Consider the following 22,037-nt stretch of genomic DNA (forward strand, 5'->3'; position numbering starts at 1 on the left):
GAGAACCTGACGTTTGGATATGACTTGCACTAAGCAACCACCAAGGAAAGGAAGACATTAATTTCCTTCCTCCACCTTGGTGAATACATTATATGATTCACGGGCGCCAACTTTCTGATTTCCCCAGGGGATGTTCAACCCCCAAAGCCCCACCCCGCCTCTTCCCACCTCCACTCCACCTCTTCCTCCAAGCACACCCCACCCTCGTTCCACCTTTTCCTGCTCCCGCTTCTCCCTCTCCCTGCCCCAGCATCTCCTGGCCACCGCTGAACAGCAGATCAGCGGTGAGCGGGAGGCAATGGGTGGGGGAGGAGCTGTTCGGCAGGGCCTGCCAGTAGGTGCTGAGCACCCACTATTCTTTTTCCACAGAGTCAGTGCCTACGATGCTAATGACAGGCCAAAGTGAAGTACTGTTCATTATTATTGGCCCACTACAATGAATCTCACAAACTACTTGTGACTTCGCAGTATTGCCACATGGAAGTAGGCATCCTGGAGATTGAGAGTGGCAAACCAGTCATTGTAATCTAAAGAAGGAAGGAAGGTTTGATGTTAGGGAAATCATGCAAAATCTTATGTATTTGATTAACATGTTAAGATTCTGAAGGTCCAATATGGGTCTTTGACCCCCTTGGACTTGAGTCAGAAATTATCATGAGTGAAGTCCCTTTCCTCAATGGTGACAGTGAACATGTATGGCCCTTACAGTAACCAGAGTCTGAACTTCTTGAAGGAGCACTGACTTATGAGATGGGTCTCTATAAAGGTACAAGGTCGGTGAGCGAGAAAGTGATGTGGAAAGAAATTGGATAAAATATCCCAGTCTCACAATGCATAGGACCATTTGTCTGTTGTTATGGCTTCCCAAGCAATGAAGGAAGTGGGACAATCTGTCCCCAAGTTGGGGGCAAGATAGCAGAAAGATCACCAACTTCTGTATTGCTGTCCTTGAAGAGGAAGTCAAATGGGCTGATTCCCGAGAGCTGACTGAGGATGAGTATGCTGATTAAAACTGGAGTTGGAGAACCCCCTTCTCTCTGACTTCTGCTTCCTCCTTGAAAAATCATGCTGGCTTTGGCAGACAGAAAAATTGCTTATAATACTGTTGTTTCAAGGGTCTATAGTGATGTCTGTTGGAGGCAGGGGTATAGACCACTAACGAGCGAAGGGTAGCAGGAGAGTCTTTGAATGAATGCAGAGTTTCAACAAAACTAAACATCAAAGGTGAGGTCAGTGGCTAGGGTTGGTACCTAAGCCAACGATTGCTCCAGCACCAAAGCTGACAGGTGCCAAGAGAGTGTTAGACTGAAACTGAGTCTGAAGACTGTTGTGTTGGTGACACAGTGTCCACCAGAACCAAAGGTGGTACCGGAGGACAAGCCAAGCTCTTGCCATGTTTCTCAGGTGGTATTAGTCTCGATACCACTCAGAGTCTCTGCACCATAGCCGAGGAGACAGACGGACCCAGTACTGGAAGAAGTGCTGCCAACAAAATGGACTCCTGCACCAAAGGAGAGTCTGGTACAGAGAAGTAAAGCAATCCTTTGCTGCCTCATAAGTCTGCAGGGTTGTTGCTACCAACAATGCTTGCACTGAAATGGCAGTCACTGGTACCAGAATCAACGGTCTCCCTGCAGACAGTCGACAGCATAGTACCAGGTCCATAGCTCAGCTCTGCTCTGGGTATCTGAATCTTTGGGTATGTCTACACTGGCAAGTTTCTGCATCACAACTTATACCACTTTTATTAAAATACTAGAATGAAACGGTTGTTGCGTGTCCAATCTGTGCTCCTTGTGATGCTGGAGCGCATCCACATTACCAGCTCTTGCAACGGCAAAGCATTGTGGTAGCTATCCCACTGTGCAACTGGCCACAGCGTGCTTTGGGAAGGGTTTGCAATGCTTCATGGGGCAGGCACAGCGTCACAAGATGCAGGTTTCCCAATCCCATTGTTTCATGGACATCCTTTCTACATTTCCAACTGCTTTTCAACTGAAGGGGGGGGGGGGGGAAGTGTGAGACAGGGAGTATGTGTGTAGCGGGGCGGGGAGAGACAGTGAATTTTGGAGAACAGAGAGTATGTAAGCATGCTGTCTTGTAAGTTCAGACAGAGGCAGGAAGCAACCAATCCTGAGGCAGGGGGAGGGGGAAACCCCAACATCAGCCCCTGCCTCCCTCCCTGGGCTCTCTGCATAGCAATTGCTCTCCTTCTCACACACACATGCACCTCTCTATTCAACAGCACAAGCATTCCACATTAATAGTTTTCTTTGTGTCCCGGAACATATCAGCATAGCACAGAATGGCTGTCAGAAATGATGCTTTGAAAGGGGAGGGGTGCATGTCTCCAGGGCAGCCGAGTTCAAAACAATGAGCAGAGGCATTATGGGACAGCTCCGGAGGCCCATTACAGCGTAGTAAGCAATTAAGTGTCTACACTGGCAATAGAGCGCTGGAGCCTCTGCGCAAATAGCCTTATGACTCTTGTCAAGTTGGGGTTTTTTTTGCACCGCTGCAAATGAGGAGTTTCTGCGCACTAAGTGGCTTGATATCTGCAGTTTAAGCGCAAAAAGCTGCTTCACTGCGCAGAAACTTGCCAGTGTAGACAAGCCCTTTGGGAAAGCCCTGGAGAAGAAGACTGACTCCTCTTTCTCTTTCAGAGACAACCACACCCACTTGCAAACTGCATGTGCTTAACTAGGGCACTCACTTGAGAGCCCCAGGGCTGAGGCATGCACCATGAGGTAGTGTTTGAGGCACAGGTCTCTGGAAATCGCCTATCTTTTCTAGAAAGAGCAGCAGATACTGCACCTCTCCTTAATTTGCCCCTCACTGAGGTAAATGTATGTGGGTCACTATTCGGGGTAGACACCCCACATGACAGACAGTACTTATAATCTGCTAATGCTGTATGCAGAGCACTGAAACAAACTATTAAAAATGAACTTTGAAGTAAAAATAAAATAAAATTTAATGGATATTAACTTCTATTTCCAGATAATGTAGGAAGCTAAACTAGCTAACTAAGAAGAAGAAAAAAATCCTGGCAAGCTCTGACTCAGTACAGGGACAGTGAAAAGGAACTGAGGGGGCTCAAGGCAGCACTGCCCTTATGTAGCCTCAAGAGGGGCCATGAGGAGAGGTAGGGCACACATGCCACCCCAAATTGTACTGCTGCAGAAAACTCTGACTCTAGCACTGAGGGTGTAAAAATCTGAGTAAAATATACACGTGCAACCACTCAAAGAACAGCAGTGCTCTGCTGCTCCAGGCCTTATTCTCCTACTAATAAACAAAACCACCAGATAGGCAGCCACTAAAAACCCAAATATATGTTTTTGAAATGTCCATTTGCTGAGCCCAACCTGAACACACACAGCAAAACTTCTCTCTGGCCTGATCTACACTAGGAAATAAAGCTGATATAACTTTGGCAATTCAGAAGTGTGAAAAATCCACACCCTTGAGCAACGCAGTTAAACCTACCTAATAGCCGCTGAAAACAGCATGAGTCGATGGGAGAATTCTCCCATTGATCTAGCTACCACCTGTCAGGGAGGTGGATTACCTATCCCAATGAGAGGAGCCCTCCTGTCGGCATAGGTAGTGCCTTCACTTAAGTGCTACAGTGGCGCAGGTACAGTAGTGCAGCTATGTCACTGCAGCCTTTTAGGAGTAGACAAGTCCTCAGTAAGCAGAACTGCACATTAGAGATTTGCAATATTTCCTTGAGTAGCACATGAATGTTCAAATTGACCCCGCTTGTTATAAGGGTCTTAGCTATTGCAGGCAGCACGTCACTTAAGATCATCCATTCCTATCAGATATAACACACAGGCATTAGTGATAGATGGAGCACAGTGTCCTTCACACTGCAAACCTTGACTATGTCAGTGACAAACGGAATGTCTAACTGGTTTCTGAGTGGTCATTAGCTGTTTGTTTGTTTTACTGAATAATACCTAGCATGGCCTCCTTTGAAAATTAATCAATAGACTGTTCCTGCGCTCCCTGCCATTCATCTTTGCCACTTCTGTTAAAAAAAACCACATGCATACAAACATGTCTTTTACGATGTAACATTTCAGCTCTCAATGGAGACATAGGTAAGTGTCATTGAAAGTGCATCTAGTCCAGTTTGAGTGGATGTTTTTTAAGGAGATCATGTCCCCTTCAGAGCTAAAACTATTAATTTTTCTCAGTATAGTGGTCTGACTTGATTTATGTATACTTTATAGAACTATTATGAACAACACAAAAGCTGACCATCACAACATGGTAAAGTAAATGCTATATTGGTTATTCCATACAACAGGGTGAGCTTTTCAAAAGATTTCCAAACCACATCTTAGCTCTATTGTACGACAGAAGTACAATGTAATTTGAAGGTGACAGCAATGAAGACTATACTGACTACGTTACAAGTAACTTCTCAATTATTCTAAAGACATGTGTTTTTAAAAAAGAACTTCTCCAAAACTCCCCACTGAACAAGTATGTTTGTATGAGTTGTGGTTCTACTGGTGTTATGGCTAAAGCATTAGTCTGGAATTCAAAGAATTTTGGCCCAGTGACTTCTTATGTGACCTTCTTCAAGTCAATTAATCATTCAATGCTTCAATTTTTCACTTTTACAATGGAGATGATAATATTTAGCTACCTTACAGGAGTGTTCTGAGGATAAATTCATTCACATACTAAGGTAACAGTAAGGTACATAATACATAACTAAATGTCACTGCATAGTAGTTTTGCTTTGGATAAATCAAAATGTAATTTTTTTGCAATGTGTTAAGTTCATATATTTATTGTAAGTTTTATATGGCTTTTGTTAACTGAGAAGGATTTGGGTTTTAGTACATTCTCTCTTTAGCAGTTTAAATGTTGGGGTTTTAATAGCTTAAGCATAAGTAGACTGAGAAAGAAGACAAGACAGAGGTCAGCAACCTGTGAAAATCACCACTAGCATATTCTTACATTTGCATTTAGAGATTATAAAGACTTTGGGGCCCAAGAGGGACTGCAGCATTAAGTAACTGGAAAATTCAAAGTGCAGACAGACTGCAAAGGGAAATAAGGCAATTCATAAGAAGCTGGGGATTGGGAAAACTTTGGCTATCATGTTCTAATTTAGATGCAAGGAATTATGGGTTGAGACTTTCCTGAAACTCAAACTAGAATTATTGGTACTATGTGTCATTGGAGGGGATTATTAAACACAACCTGGTCAGTTTCAATATATGTCAATGAGTTTGATCCATAACTTTATCCCCAACTCTTTTCCAATTATTAAAGTTCAAGTTCAAAAAGTGTGGCACGCTTTGTGGACATTTGCTTTGATTAAGACAACAAAAATTCCTGGAGGAGAAATAGCTGAAAAATACACTGTATGCCGTGCCTTTGATGCTTCACAACATACCTGGTGCTCTTAAAAATTAAATCTACTTTATACAGTCATTATGTACATATAAACAGTTTAAACTTTACTTCTTATTCTTGACAACCATATTAAGAGCTTGCAACCCCTTATCAAGTTCTACTCATTGAAGTAATTCCACTGATGGAAAAGACCTACTATGAGTAAGTGCTTGCAGGAATGGCTGAATTTTTTTACATCAAAAAGAAATTATATTATTTCAATATGAAGTGACAAAAAATACAATATAAAACTCATTTTTACAGGTAAAATATCTCCCATACACCTCAGTGTACAAGACAGAATTTTGGGGCTCCCCTAGTATAGTATTAATGATTAAAGATGATCAAAAAGTTAGTAAGTTGAATAACCAAAACTAAAAATATAATTTTTCATTAGCAATACCCTTGGAGAGCACCTATTCAATAGCTTATCCAAGTTAATAAATATGGTCACCTGTATTTTAGCAGGCACAAATCAAGAATTAAACTCACGGCCTTTTCAACCGATACTTCTATTACAGTTCCACTGACTTCCTGAGTGGAAAATTCCTATAGAACTTAACAGAAAAATCTCTACATTTTTTAACCATGTTACAAAATGTATCACTGAATTACATCCTTTTTACTGATTCGTTAGATGTGGTAGGTTTTCAAGAGTAATTTTTATAAAAACCCTATTATTCCTACAAGGACTGTTGATCTAATCCCTACTTTTTCCGTGAGGGTTGGTTACATGAAAAGAACTGATTGACAGATGCCAGAAGACAGAGTACATGTGTTCTGAGAGATTATTTAAAAAAAACAACCCCACACAGCTTTATTAAACTAAATATCACCCTGATTAAGAGATAGCCAACAATTCTGATCTGACCCTCCCATCTCTTCCAGCACGGTCCATGGCCTATATAAATATGCAAAAATCATAGCATGCCATTACCTCCTGTCTTTATTTATGAGGTTGTGATTAAAACATTACCACTCTCATATCTGCTGACTGAACTCACTGAAGATAGGGTCAGGTCACTCATGGGAAGAAAGAGTCACCATATTATGGCAGTTTGCTCTTACCTCCTGAAATCCTCAGGGAAAGTTGCCTTCAGCTCAACAAATTATTAGTTTTGTCACAGTACTACATGTCAGTATAGCTACTGAAGCATAAAGGTTAAAATAATAATCAGAAAAAAAGAGTTTTTAAAATGATATTCCTCATCCTGCTGTAGAAAAAAATGTATATCGTGTGAAAAGCACTTGATATAAATATCTGATACACAGTAAGTGACACTTGATTCTAATCAATTTAAACTACAATTGCTGATGGATACGCAGACTTGTAAGAACATAATATCCTTTCATTGCGTAATCTAAGATTACACTTTTTTAAATTTACGTTTGGTCCCTTTTCACCAAAAAAAAGCAGAAACAGTGAATGCAATTACACTTAAAGATAAAGGTAATCTCTTCCTCCCCAAAATAAAATCCTACTTATATTCTTGATGGATTGTCTACTTTTCAGTATGCCCACAAGCTTTAAATCCCCCACAGTGAATAATGATTGGTACAAAAGTAATGAAATTTTCCTGAGAATACATCAATGTTTCGATTAAGGATCCTAAATACTAAAATTCTACTTCGGCAAAGCAAACACTATAAATGGAGTGTTCTGTTTACTAATGTAATCCTGAAAGTTATTTTAATGTAAATCACCTGCACTGCATTCATTTTTCTGGAACTTAAGTCTTAAGGAATTTTTGCCTTTTGTCACATAATGAAATTTAAGATAGTTGTGGAGAATACATGCCTTTCTCCAACACCTCAAAACCCCATACTGTATGCCTTTCTTGTTTTCCTTTCAACACAGTGGGCACTATTTAATATTACAAATACTGCAATTCTTTTTCTTTCAATCTTGCTTATAAAATGCACATAGATGTAGAATTCTCTGGTTTATAATGCTGCTACTTTGGTAAATAGGAGGGAAATGATGCACAAATACTATACTGAATTAAAGGGGAAAAATAACTTGATGAGGGTCTGAAGGAAATAATTAATATCTTTGCAATTCAAGTTTCCATCAGGTCACAATACAATTTCCATTATAAATTAAGGGACAGATTCTGCCATCTTTCTTCCCCTAATGTACTGCCTTCGTACTACGTACAGAATGAGTAAGGGTGGCAGAATGTTTCAATTATTTTAAGTCAGTAAAACTTCCTCTTGAAAAAAAAACATGCGTTATTTCAAATAGAACCTACAGGCACCTATACAAGAGTAAGCATAACCAAGAGAAAACACAGCAAGTTATGATTCAATTAAAATCTTACACAATACATTACCTTCCGCCTCGGGCACTGAAAGGCACTACATGGATTCCCAAAGGCCCGCCGTCATTGGAGACTTCTACGAGCTTTACCATATCACTGTGAGACAATGATGAATGAGGGAACATGAACATGTACCGTAAATGAACCAAAAACCCCCATACATACACATGCACAAAACAAAGATATTCCAGAACTTAAGCAATGGTGATGAAAGCAATGCTGAAATACTACATACCTGAATATTAGTCTGATGGCATGAAAGGAGATCAATCATCAAAAACAATTCCATTAATAACTCAAATGAAAAGTGAACCCTTTTGGTAACCTTAATCAGCTACATGAATTACAGACTGCACAATGGCACAATTTTATATTTATATTGTTTGGTTTGGGGCTTTTTGTTAAATTAAGCTGTCTTGTCTACAGGCAAGTGGAGGATTTTTTATTTCTTTCAATTTGTGTGTCAAATATGGATCAATTTTTCTCAAAAACTATAAAGGCTGTTACTGACCCTATCATACTTCCTTCAGCTATCCCAATGAAAGCCTGCTCTAGTCTTTAATGTTAGTTTAAGATAATGCTTAAACTATTTAACGAGGACTGTAAGTTTTAAATGGTAAACCTCCTTCAGTTTTGGAACACACTACCATAATTTGATGTTTTGTGTTCCCACAATTTGCCTACAGTAAAACCTCAGAGTTATGAACACCAGAGTTATGAAGTGACCAGTCAGCCACAGCTCATTTGAAACTGGAAGTACACAATCAGCAGCAGAGATAAAAACAAAAAAGCAAATACATCACATTACTGTGTTAAACGTAAAGTACTAACAAAATAAAGGAAACGATTAAAAAAAAGATGCAACAAGATAAGGAAACTGTTTCTGTGCTTGTTTCATTTAAATCAATATGGTTAAAAGCAGCATTTTTCTTCCGCATAGTAAAGTTTCAAAGCTGCATTAAGTCAATGTTCAGTGGTAACTTTTGAAAGAATAACCAAAACATTTTGTTCAGTTACAAACAACCTACATTCCCGAGGTGTTCGTAACTTGGAGGTTCTACTGTAGTGAGTTTACTACAATTATTTCTGTTTGCTATGCATATTTATAGATCTATATTTCTGCCTTTTCAAAGCAAATGTTTAATATGCCATGCAATCATGCAGAACTAGTTCTGGGTTTTACTTTTTGCTTTGGAAAGAGAAAATCAAATAAGTCAAAGGTCCAAAAAGCTCAAGAAAAGATTTCTGAAGGTATCAGAAGTAAGCTTGAAGCAAATGTCCTTAGTTCAGAATGCCCACACATTTTGGGGATGTTTGGTTTGGGAGCCAAAAGCCATAAAACATTACAAGCCACAGATAGACTAATAATCGGTCAAGACCCCACATCTAAACACTCCAGAACTTTAAGAACAAAAGCTCTGAACCCAAATCTGAACTTGTGGTTTTTGTTGGCCTCTAGTACCATACATTTTTCATATTCTCTGGTACTATAGACAGTACATTTGACAGTTGGCTTGACTCTTGAGTAAGGACAAATAAGATTTGACCTACAGTCAGTACAGATACATATGGCCAGGTGCAATGACCTATGGATGTCACAAGGGGACTTTCCATTGATTTCAATGGGCACTGGATCAGGCCCATCACTGACATACCGAATGACACCATTTTATCATTCAGAGGAAGGTTCGAGAAACCCCAAAATGGACATGATGGAGTAACCCACCCTTAAGGGATTTTTCTCTTCCTACATCTGTCAGCTAGCGATTGCTTTATGTCTCTTCCACATTTTTTTAAAATCCTACATAAATTATATGTAAGTGTCCTCATAATCTATGTAAATGTCCAATCTTTTTTTTAAATCCTACTAAATTAATGTTTCTATGATATCATGTGACAAAGAATTCCACAGGTTAATTATGTATTGCATAAAAAAAATATTTCCTTTATCTGATTTGAATTTGCTGCCTTTGGCTGTAATTGAATCCACCTTTCTTCTTATATAATGAAAAAGAGTAGATGTACCCACCTTTCTACCATATTTGTTTTGTATAGCTTTATCTCATGTCCCTTTCTCTAAACCACATTGTTCCCATCTTTCCAATTTACTCTATGGAAATGTCTCCATGCCTATGTTCATTTCCACTGCCCTTCTATTACCGCTATGACTTCTTTGAGATAGGATGACCAAGAACTGATCAATTCTCCAGATGATGGTAAACCACTGATTTACTTAAGAGCATTGTAATATTGAGTATTATTTGCTGTCCCAATCTTCATGCATCATAACATTGTTTGATTCCCACAGCACATGAGCTGTGCACAAGGTCTTCCAAGAATCAACTAAATTCAACTAAATCCAGAAAGTGTTGCAAGTGTTGCCTTTTACTACCCAAAAAGGATGTTGTATATCTTTCTGTTCTAAGGAATGTTTTGCTTTGTTCTCAATTCTGAGGGCAGAGAGGAACATAAGAATGGCAATCCATGTAATATAACTAGAACTTTTGTAAGGGACGTGCTATACTATGGATACAGAGGACAAGACAGTTTCCATAACCAAGCCCAGATTCTGTTTGACTTGTTCAACTGCTTAAACCATAGAAGGCATCCATTTTTCCACAATCTATTCAGGTTTATTCATAGCTTCTGCTCCCACAACTGCCATTCTTCTGCAAACTCAGCCAAAACTTCCAGATCCTGAGCCCCATAAAATGGACATGGAAAAGTAAAGGAAAATTTGCCCTTGCCTAATCAATGCATTCTAATGGTACATCTTTACTGCAAATTAAAACCCGAGGCACTGAGTCTCAGAGCCTGGGTCAATTGACTCAGGCTTGCGGAGCATACGCTTCAGGGCTATAAACAGCAGACTAGACATTCCCAAGCTCCAAGACCCTTCCCCATCACCAGGTTTCAGAGCCCAGGCTCCAGCTTGAGCAGGAACATCTACTCCGCTATTTTTTGCCCTGCAGCCCAAGCCGCACAAGCCTGAGCCAACTGACTCAGGCTCTGAGACTCGATGCCATGGGTTTTTCTTTGTAGTGTAGACACACCCACAGAGGCTTTCATGGTACCTACTCCATATCACATTTCATTTTACTCCTAACCCAGAGATTTCCACATGAAAGTGCAAAGCACTCAAATGGTAGTAAGGGCTTGTCTACACAGTGTGGCAATGCACACTATATGGGGGTTGATTTGTAAAGTGCGCCAACGTGTTGCGCACTAGCTGACCTGTGTAGACTCTGCTGGTGAGCACTAGAAGTTTCCTAGCATGCTCTAACAATTTGAAACAATCCTACACTGAAGTCCACTGGAGAACTTTTAGCAAACACCAACAGGATCTCCATTGGCCAGTTAGTGCCCAACATGTTGGTGCACTTTAGAAATCACACCCCTGCAGTATGCACTGCTGCACCATGTGCACAAGCACTAAGAAAGCTCCCACTACAATTTTTAATTGATGTGTTTTGCTGAGCTGGTCTCTAAGCATACAGGAGAGGTGGTGTTTAAAAAAAGGAAAGAAAAAAAGAAAAAAATAAAGAATAAGATGGTGGTACAAAAATCAGTTTAAAAATAGAAACAAGCAGCATTAAATTTGATACAAAATGTGTATATACTGTTATCAGCAAATAGTATTTTGAATTCATAATACTTCATAAAGTATTTTGCAAATAGGCTATGAAACACACTATTGTTTAATGCATATTAATGCACTTCTTATAATATTTAACTCACTCTTTTTAATCCCTATAAAATCAGCAGCTCTACAAACAAAAGAATTAATTTTAAAATACTCAGAGTATAATGTACTGTTTCCCAGCCAGGTCTGGGTCAGGTCTTTATAATGAAACTCAAAGGGCAAAACTCCCTTGATTTCAGGTTTCATCATAAAACCATCAGTCACTGAATCTTTTCTAGTGTGAAGGGGAGTTTCAGGTTAGGCTCATCACCGGTGTGGAGTTCTGTTTTGTCTGGGTAGTCCTCCTCTGCAAAACTGTTCCTTTCCTGTGGACTTGTTTACTGCATTTGTGGAAGGGCCTTTAATACCCAAACTCTCACCTGCCAATATTTTGGGAGAGCCAGTTGGGCCCATTGCTTCCCCCATCATTAGCACCAAACCCTAAAATGCCCTATGGTTAAGCATCTTCTGTGGAGATAGAAAAATATACCCACCCAACCATACTATGGTAATAGTTCTGAAAATGCTCCATCACTCTGCTGCTGAATCACTAGTCAGGACCTTTTAACACTGGGGCTAAAAGATGCCCACAGTGCAAAGGGCAAAAGCAAGTACATCTCTACCTTAATATAACGCTGTCCTCGGGAGCCAAAAAATCTTACCGCGTTATAGGTGAAACCGCATTATATCGAACTTGCTTTGATCCACTGGAGTGCGCACCCCCGCTCCCCCTCCCCCCCCAAGCACTGCTTTACCGCGTTATATCTGAATTCGTGTTATATTGAGTCGCATTATATCGAGGTAGAGGTGTACCTGTGTTATGCAGAGTTGCAATCAAAATGAAATGCATGTTACACGTTTTGTTTTATTTATTGACATTATCAATCTTGTGATAGTAAGAGCTCTTTACTACTCTAAATCTTACTGTTAAAAAATGATGCAATTGTAGCAGTAACTTACTCTAAGGAAAAAGTGGCAGTGCCCTCCAAACCACTGTCTGCATGTCCAACTGGTTCAACTCTGCTGTTGTCCTCCTCTGTCCCATCTTCATCCTGGAAGTAAAGAAGATGTTCTCCTTTAATATTCCAATTTTTAAATTACAATTATTATATCCAAGATGGAAATATATACTTCAAAGATTGAAAGTCTTGTTTAACATTACAACACAGTGACTTCGTCACTGTGGCTCTTCTGTAACATTTATCTAGAGAATTGTTATCATAATGCACTGCTAGAGTTTAACAGTATGTATAAAATGACATGGAAGAAAATCTATATTAAGGTAAATAAGGTTTTAAAATGTTACACAACATAAATGCTTTAAATAAAGAGGTATTGCTCTTCAATTTGTTGACTAATGAATTTAGCCCGGTCATTAGATAGCTTACTAAAGGACTTAAATAAAGAGATGCATTGAACTTGAATGCTAGTTAATTTAAAAAAAATAAGATAAAAGTCCTATCAGGTACTACATCTGCTTCTGAATTTCTTTCCCAGTTATTCTCTCCAAGGTTGCTTTCTGAAAAGCTCCCATAAACATAAGGGGAAACGAACTAATTATACAGCGGAAACAGTGAAAAGTGATTATCCTAAAAGTGCTGTCAAATGTACTAAGTGATCAAACCAAAAAGAACTGGGGAAATACACCTATATATAAAATCTCTTTCAGATTTGTGGCAATCTAAACCATACCATGTAATAATCATAGGTAAAATAATATCACAGAAATATGATGTTTTAATTTGACAGAGTCCCTTTAAAATATTTATGGGTCGCCAAATGTTGGACCAATTTATGCCTCATGTGACTTCACTAAATGAAATAAGGTTTAAATCGGTGCAGTGTTTGCATCCCAGTCTTGCAAACTCTTTTATACATACTTAATCCCATTGAAATCAGTATGGATTCTTTTCCTGAGTAAGAGTCTGCAGGATCTGGCTCTTAGTCATTAAATTATAGCTAGATTTTTTTTGCAAGTGCGTTTCAATTACTGAAATAATGGAATTACTAATGCCAGTGTATCTCACATAACAATGCATTATTCCTGAACAAAATACAGAGACTTTTATATATTGTTTACCACAGAACTTCATTAACAGAATTGAGAGGTATTTATGGCTTCAAAGAATGAAAAAAAGCTCTAATGTTAATTGATTGATTTTACTTTCCGGAAGTGCAAATTAAAAATACATATATTATTCACTGTGCCTATAATTTTTAATGTCAGAATTGGGAATAGAGTACTTCCAAATTTAGACCAATGTAATTAAAGGACTTCCATTAGGAAAAGAGAATCACAAGCATTTTTATAACTATGTGATTCAACAGAAATTTATGCTTTTAATTATCCATGTGACCAAAAAGAAGTATTATATTATAATCAGTACAATTCAAAGCACAGATTTAGATTCCATTGGCAGAGGCATCAATCAGCAAAATGATAAGTGATGGGTTATGAGTTCAGCACACAGAGTCAGACAATATATTAAATTATTGAAGAGAGATTAAAGCAAGGCAGAGGCATTCAGTAATGTCCAATTGACATTTCCTCTGAGAGTCTGCAAAAATCAGAGGCTGGATGCACTGAGCTTCTCTGAGTCGTAGGTATGCTTTGTGCATCCTGGATAGCAGGGCACTGTTTGAAGCCAAGCTACTTGAAGATTGATGATCCCATGTTTTGAGAGGCTCTAATATGCACTTCTTAGTCATCTATCTCTTTTTAGCACCGGGCCACATTTAAAAGGTTAACCAGCATCTTGAACCTGCCTAGAACTGCTTTATGAACGTAAACAAAAACTCCAAAGCAGATATTTTCTATACAGAAAAAGTTGTTTATAAATCAATTGTAAAGGATAACTACAATGTAAGTCACAAATATGCAGTAACAATTTTTACCTGTTTTCAGATTTATTGGTCTTAATGAAAGCTGCAACTATGCATCAAAATATGGTCAATTTTGTACAACTGAAAATAATACTTAAGTATCGTAGACATTATTTACAATTACAGGTGGTGTACAAAAAATGTATACATTGTTGAATGCAGAGTTGCTTTAAACATGCAAAAAACAGGACATTCAGATTTGTTCCTCACAAAAACAGTATCTCCTCCCCAGATTTGCATATATAGTGTCATAGCATATGGTGTTAAAATTAAAGTCTAATGTATGTCTGCAGTGCAGCAGAGTCAGTTACTGTAGGAATCATCTCTTTGAATTTCAGGCATGCACAGACATGCACTCTGCACAGGTATGTGGAGTCACACACTCCAAGTCAGCTCCTTTTATTTCACTTTGTGTGGCTCTTGGTGATGCTTATGTATATCTGGAGCTGTGCAAGGTAGTAAATTTTTATGTGATCTAATTATCAATCCTTACTCTAAATAAATCCAGTAAGTAAGGGAACATTTAAGATGCAAGCATCACTGACCAAAATAGAGATAACCACATGTGATCTTAGGGTACGTCTACACTTACCTGCCGGTTCGACGCGGAGAGTTCGACTTTTTGGAGTTCGAACTATCGCGTCTGATCTAGACGCGATAGTTCGAACTCCGGAAGCGCCGCGGTCGACTCCGGTACTCCACCTCGGCAGAAGGAGTTGGCGGAGTCGACGGGGGAGCCGCGGAGTTCAACCCCGCCGCGTGTGGACGGGTGAGTTGTTGGAATTAGGGTACTTCGAATTCAGCTACGCTATTCACGAAGCTGAATTTGCGTTCCCTAATTCGAACCCCCTTCTTAGTGTAGACCAGGCCTTAGTGTTATTATCTACCTTGTCCTTCTCTCTCAGCCCCTCCTTGTGGTTTGTCAGATCATGTATTGTTTTTTATTCATTTAGATCTCAATCCACCCAACTGAATCCCACACAACTTTACTCACATGAGGAGTCCTGTTACAGTCACTGGTACTTTTCACAAGGATAAAGCTATATACATGCTTCAGTGTTTCTAGAAGTGGGGATCTTACATTGGAAGTTTTCTAGGCAAACACTCTACCTTTATCTGGTTTATAAACAGCCATGGGCTGATAAAGTTTGCAGATGACACGAAGTTGGGAGGTATTGCCAATTTGGAGAAGGATCGGGATATTCTCCAGGGAGATTTGGATGACCTTGTAAACTGGAGTATTAGTAATAGGATGAAATTCAATAGTGAGAAGTGTAAGGTTTTGCATTTAGGGATGACTAATAGGAATTTTAGTTACAAGCTGGGGACACACCAGTTGGAAGTAACGGAAGAGGAGAAGGACCTCGGAGTCCTGGTTGATCGCAGGATGACTATGAGTCGGCAATGTGATGTGGCCGTTAAAAAAGCTAATGCGGTCTTGGGATGCATTAGGCAAGGTATTTCTAGTGGAGATAAGGAGGTGCTAGTCCCGTTATACAAGGCGTTGGTGAGACCTCATTTGGAGTAGTGTGTGCAGTTTTGGTCTCCCATGTTTAAGAAGGACGAATTCAAACTGGAACGGGTACAAAGAAGGGCCACTAGAATGATCCGAGGAATGGAAAGCCTGTTGTATGAAAGGAGACTTGAGGAGCTCGGTTTGTTTTCCTTAACCAAAAGAAGGTTGAGAGGAGCTATGATTGCTCTCTTTAAATATATCAGAGGGATAAATACCAGGGAGGGAGAGGAATTATTTCAGCTCAGTACTAATGTGGACACGAGAACAAATGGATATAAATTGGCAGTCGGGAAGTTTAGGCTTGAAATTAGACGAAGGTTTCTAACCATCAGAGGAGTGAAATTCTGGAACAACCTACCGAGGGAAACAGTGGGGGCGAAGGACCTCTCTGGCTTTAAGATTAAGCTTGATAAGTTTATGGAGGGAATGGTTTGATAGGATAACGTGATTTAGTCAATAGGTCAATAACGTGCCACCACTGGTAATTAGTACCGAGGGTCAATGTTGGGATATTGAAAGTCTTTTTCCTGAGTGTCTGGCTGGAGAGTCTTGCCCGCATGCTCGGGGTTCAGCTGATCGCCATATTTGGGGTCGGGAAGGAATTTTCCTCCAGGGTAGATTGGCAGTGGCCCTGGAGGTTTTTCGCCTTCCTTCGCAACATGGGGCAGGGGTCGCTTGCTGGAGGATTATCTGCTACTTGAAGTCTTTAAATCAGGATTTGGGGACTTCAACAGCTGAGTCAAGGGAGAGAATTATTTCAGGAGTGGGTGGGTCAGCTTTTGTGGCCTGCATCTTGCGGGAGGTCAGACTAGATGATCATAATGGTCCCTTCTGATCTTAAGTTCTATGAGTCTATGAATATTTATGGTTCTCTGTAACCTTCATCATCATCAATGAAAGACAATATGCTCAACATGCACAATACAGGTCTTTGAAACACACCTTCATTCTCTCATTTCTACTTCACACATGGAAAGGGGACATTCCTTAGTGAACACTATGTACACGAGAAGTTTGTACATTTGAAACAAAAGAGTTTTTCACACACAAAAATATCAAGAAAAAGAACTTGGATAACTCATGGAGAATAGAATGGTTATTTTTTTTAATAAAAAAGTTATCATCTGATATAGGTGCTTAGACTGAAAGTGTATTCTCAGTGCTAGCTACAGCACTACAATCACAATGCCATAATCAACAGATGCGTCCTTAAAAAAAATTTTTTTTTAATTAATACTGCAGTAATCAGGAACTCTTTTCCTTCCAATATAACACAGATTTTGATTTACATGGAACGAAATGTAGAGTAAATTGGACACCTGCAGAAGCATGTAACTTGAAATTCTGATGTACTAAGCAATGTAAATAGCTATGAAAATCTCTGCATCAAGCAATTATTTCTTTATTTGGAAAGTAGTTTTCTTCCTGAAAGGCAAAATCCACCTGTACGTGCAATTACTGAGGTAAACTAAGGAGAAGGCACATTACATTTAATGGGTCAACAAAGTTACAGAAACCCAGAAGCATATTTGTACAAAGTGCAAGACAAACCTTCTATTTAGTAGCACTGGTAAAATATTATACATATAACACCTGTATGCTACATCAAAAGAATAAGCATTCCAGTGTAATTAAGAAACAATATGGTAAAAACTTTGCGCAGCGACAGTAATAAATTTTTTTAACTGGGTCACAAAAAATGTAAAATTTGTGACTCAGAGTTAACTGGACAGCCTGTACTGCTTTCAGATACATGATGTGCAATTACTCTTAATTGTGTGAAATCAATTAACAAGTTGTGCATATGTAGGCAATAGCAGATTCTTTCAAAGCATGTGTTTATATATCTGCACTCATGAATCAAGCCCCTAAATATGGAAACAAAGCACTTTTTCAGAAAAGTAATTATTTCTCTATCATTATTGTACTAAATTATATAATAAAACTAAGTACTCAAACACTGAAAATCAGCTAAATTGACCAAACTGGGCATTTTAAATTCTGGTGCTTCTTAACGGATGACTACAAGAAGGGATCCAGTCACTGAAACTCCATGGTAAAATATTTCAATAACTCTATTCACACAGCTTAAGTAATTGTTACACACACAAAAATTATATTAAAAGAACAATGAAGTTACAAAGTCAAGCACTCAAAAGTCAGGAAATACCAGAATTAAGATTGCCTGTGCAACCTTAATTCAGACCCTTTGTGCTTATACTTAATGAAACAGTCTTTAATTACATGATCACATTCTATTGTTTCCGTGGAACACTTGCCTCATTCAATGCACATGGGGATGCATCAGGGTTGTGTACTAAAGGAGGCAGTGATCTACAGGACCCCTGCTTCATTTGTTGCAGAAGTTGATGAGAGTAATGAACAAGGCAGGGGACTGCAGGATGAAAAAGGATGGTCTCTTGGTTAAGATTGTAGAATGCTGCCCTGAAGAAGTGTATTCTATCCCTGCCTCTGCCATCTGATGTTACTCAAGTCACTTAAACCAGGGGTCTAAGATGCAGAAATGCTGAGCCCCCACAGCTGCACCTGAAGTCAATGGGAGTTGTACTTCAAACATATAAAGTGTGGTATAATGCTCACTCTGAGAAATCAGGTCCTAGGCATCTCTGAGCACCCTAATTGGTGGGTACTTTTTATCTTAATATCTCTGTGCCTCAGTTACCAGTGTGTGAAACGGAGATACTACCACCTCCCTCCTCTTATTGCGGTGGGGTGTTGCAAACTTTGTAATATTTAAAAACTCCAGCAGGAGTGTCAGAACATCCTCCACCTCGCCTCTTCCCCCGAGGCCCCACCTCTGCCCCTCAAGCCCTGCCCCCATTGCTCGCTGCTCTTCCTCTCTCCCCGTCCCTGTCCAGGTCGGGAGGGAGCTACAGCTGCCTGACACAGGTAGGAGGCTGACCTGGCTGAGTAGGAGTGGGCACAGGTGATGATCCAGTGCCTCCCCACCTCTGGCACCTGCTGTGACCGGACACTGTCAGGTCCCCTTTTCCAACAGACTTTACAGTCGAACACTGGGCACTCTGGCTACCCTATGTTATGAAAACAAATTCATTAAAGTTTGTGAAGCACTCAGATGCTATAGGGAGGAGCATCACAGAAAAGACCATGAGAAAATTAATAATTCTGTCTTCAGAGCAAATTTGAATAGTGTGCAGTAAATAAGGCATGATGCCACAGATTGAACAAGGAGAAAAAATACTGAAGAGCTATTCATTAAAGGAGCACCACCCATGCAGAGGTCCTATGAAAAAATAGTATGTGATGATTAGGGCTGTCAAGCGATTAAAAAAATTAATCATGATTAATTGTGCTGTTAAACACTAATAGAATACCATTTATTTATATATTTTGGGTGTTTTCTACATTTTTAAATATATTGATTTCAATTACAACAGAATACAAAGTGTACAGTGCTCACTTTATATTTATTATTACAAATATTTGCACTGTTAAAAACAAAAGAAATAGTATTTTTCAATTCACCTCATACAAGTACTGTAGTGCAATCTCTTTATCATGAAAGTTGAACTTACAAATGTAGAATTATGTACAAAAAGTAACTGCATTCAGAAACAAAACAATGTAAAACTTTAGACCCTAAAGTCCATTGAGTCCTACTTCTTGTTCAGCCAATCGTTCAGACAAACAAGTCTGTTTATATTTGCAGGAGATAATGCTGCCTGCTTCTTGTTTACAATGTCACTTGAAAGTGAGAAGAGGTGTTTGCATGGCACTGTTGTAGCCGGCATCGCAAGATATTTATGTGCCAGATGTGGTAAAGATTCATATGTCCCTTCATGCTTCGACCACCATTCCAGAGGACATGCATCCATGCTGATGACAGATTCTGCTCAACAACAGTCCAAAGCAGTGGAGACTGATGCATTTTCATTTTCATCATCATTAGTCAGATGCCACCAGCAGAAGGTTGATTTCCTTTTTTGGTGGTTCAGGTTCAGGTGGTTTCCACATCAGAGTGTTACACTTTTAAGACTTCTGAAAGCATGTTCCACGCCTCATCCCTCTCAGATATTGGAAGGCACTTCAGGTTCTTAAACCTTGGGTTGAGTGCTGTAGCTATCTTTAGAAATCACACATTGGTTCCTTCTTTGTGTTTTGCCAAATCTGCAGTGAAAGCATTCTTAAAATGAACATGTGCTGGGTCATCTGAGACTGCTATAACATGAAATATATGGCAGAATGCTGTAAAACAGAGCAGGAGTCATACAATTCTTCCCCAAGGTGTTCAGTCATAAATTTAATTAATGCATTAATTTTTAACGAGTGTAATCAGCATAAACGCATGTCCTCTGGAATGGTGGCCAAAACATGAAACTGCATATGAATGTTTGGCATATCTGGTATGTAAATACCTTAACTGCCAGGCGAACATCTGCTGACATTCATATCATAGAATATCACGGTTGGAAGGGACCTCAGGAGATCATCTAGTCCAACCCCCAGTTCAAAGGAGGACAAATTCCCAGACAGGTGTGGTTTTTTTGGTTTTGTTGTTGTTGTTGTAAATTGTAAATAAGAAGCAGGCAGCATGAGCTCCAATAAATGTAAATAAACTCATTTAAGCAATTGGCTGCACAAAAAGTAGGACTGAGTGGACTTGTAGGCTCAAAAGTTTTACATAGTTTTGTTTATGAGCACCGTTACGTAACAAAAAAAATCTACATTTGTAAGCTGCACTTTCAAACTAAAGTGATTGCACTACAGTAGTTGTATTAGGTGAATTGAAAAATACTATTTCTTTTATCATTTTTACAGTGCAAATATTTGTAATAAAAATAATATAAACTTTGTATTGTGTTGTAATTAAAATCAATATATTTGAACGTAGAAAAACATCCAATAATATTTAATACATTTCAATTGGTAGTCTATTGTTTAACAGTGCGATTAAAACTGTGATGAATCATGATTAATTTTTTTAATCACGATTAATTTTTTTCAGTTAATCGCATGAGATTAATCGACAAACCTAGTGATGATGTAATTAAATACTACTATAATGCATATGTTCTAGGATGCTGAATTAAGGATGCACAGGCAAACTTAACTCAGGCATTTCCTAACTTTTGAGTGTGTGACTTTGAACTTGATGTTCTTTCTTTTTTTTCCCCGTGTAATAAATATTGAGCACACAGGAGAGAGAGACTCCTTGATCACAGTTCCAGTGCATGGCCCCAGGGCATCAGGGAGCAGTTATTACAGACAAAGTCCAGCTTCTGCCCTGTAGTCCTGGGATGGAGGGTGCAGTCCCATCTATAATACAGTACCAATAACCATAATATTAATGCATGACGGATCCATCCACCATATGCATATATAAAAAAATAACCTTTTCGATATACTGATTTCAACATATTGGAAAAACTCAAACTTATTTTTATGGCATCCGTTCTTGTAATATAATCAAATGAAGTAGTATAAAGGATATAAAACACGAGTATTCCACGTCACGGTTCTTAACAGAAGGTGAAGTGTTCTACTAACAGATTTCAATGTAGAGGAGAACAGACTGTCATTAAAATAATTCTTAAAATACTGCACAGAAGCAAGTTGTATTTCAGCTGGTAAACACAAAGCAAACATTTTGTTTCCATTATTAAAATAACCCTATTACTCTAATCCTTCTTCCCCTATTTTGTGCTGTTGTGCTTAAACGTAATGATTATTTTGCTTACAACAGGAGAGATACACTGTATTGGCTATTAAATTCCTAGCAGTGTTTTATAAATGTTTGTCTGGACCCCTGCAACATGAAGTAGCTTCTTTTTCTTTATGATCAGGTTTGGTGGGAAACAGGTCTTTACAGACCCGTTTCCAGTATCTTAACTAGCACAAGTACACTAGCATCAGGCTTTCATGCTAATGTTCTCACTTCCTGATTAACTGCTGAATCTCCAGAGAAGAACAATTTTCAATTAAATGTGAACGGTTACAAAGATAACATGAAAAATGGAAGTTCTTGAATAAACACAGAAACAAAACAAAAAATACAAATTCTCTTTCACAATTAGAAAGGTGCTTTTTTGCAATCCATATCAGACACACCGGTGTCATTGGTGATGGGCAGAAAATAAGAAACCAAAGAGACTCTAAATTAAAACCCCTCACACTCCCGCCACCAAACCCTCCCCCCCCCGAAAAAAACCAGTCAATAATCATGATTTTTGTT

At 38.9% G+C, this 22,037-nt stretch overlaps 1 protein-coding gene across 10 annotated transcripts in view; it reads right to left on the reverse strand.

Moving 5' to 3' along the window:
- The window catches only part of PARD3 (par-3 family cell polarity regulator), a 648,875-nt gene that overhangs the window by 273,705 nt on the left and 353,133 nt on the right, over positions 1-22,037 (reverse strand). For all 10 annotated transcript variants that reach the window (XM_045004634.1, XM_045004629.1, XM_045004631.1 and 7 more), the window contains 2 exons: positions 12,385-12,476; positions 7,755-7,838 (listed from right to left, as the gene is read on the reverse strand). In XM_045004634.1, coding sequence (XP_044860569.1) covers positions 7,755-7,838; positions 12,385-12,476 — 176 coding nt within the window. The remainder of the gene's footprint in view (positions 1-7,754; positions 7,839-12,384; positions 12,477-22,037) is intronic.

This window comes from Mauremys mutica, chromosome 2, assembly GCF_020497125.1.
Source record: "Mauremys mutica isolate MM-2020 ecotype Southern chromosome 2, ASM2049712v1, whole genome shotgun sequence".
Classification (NCBI taxonomy): domain Eukaryota; kingdom Metazoa; phylum Chordata; order Testudines; family Geoemydidae; genus Mauremys; species Mauremys mutica.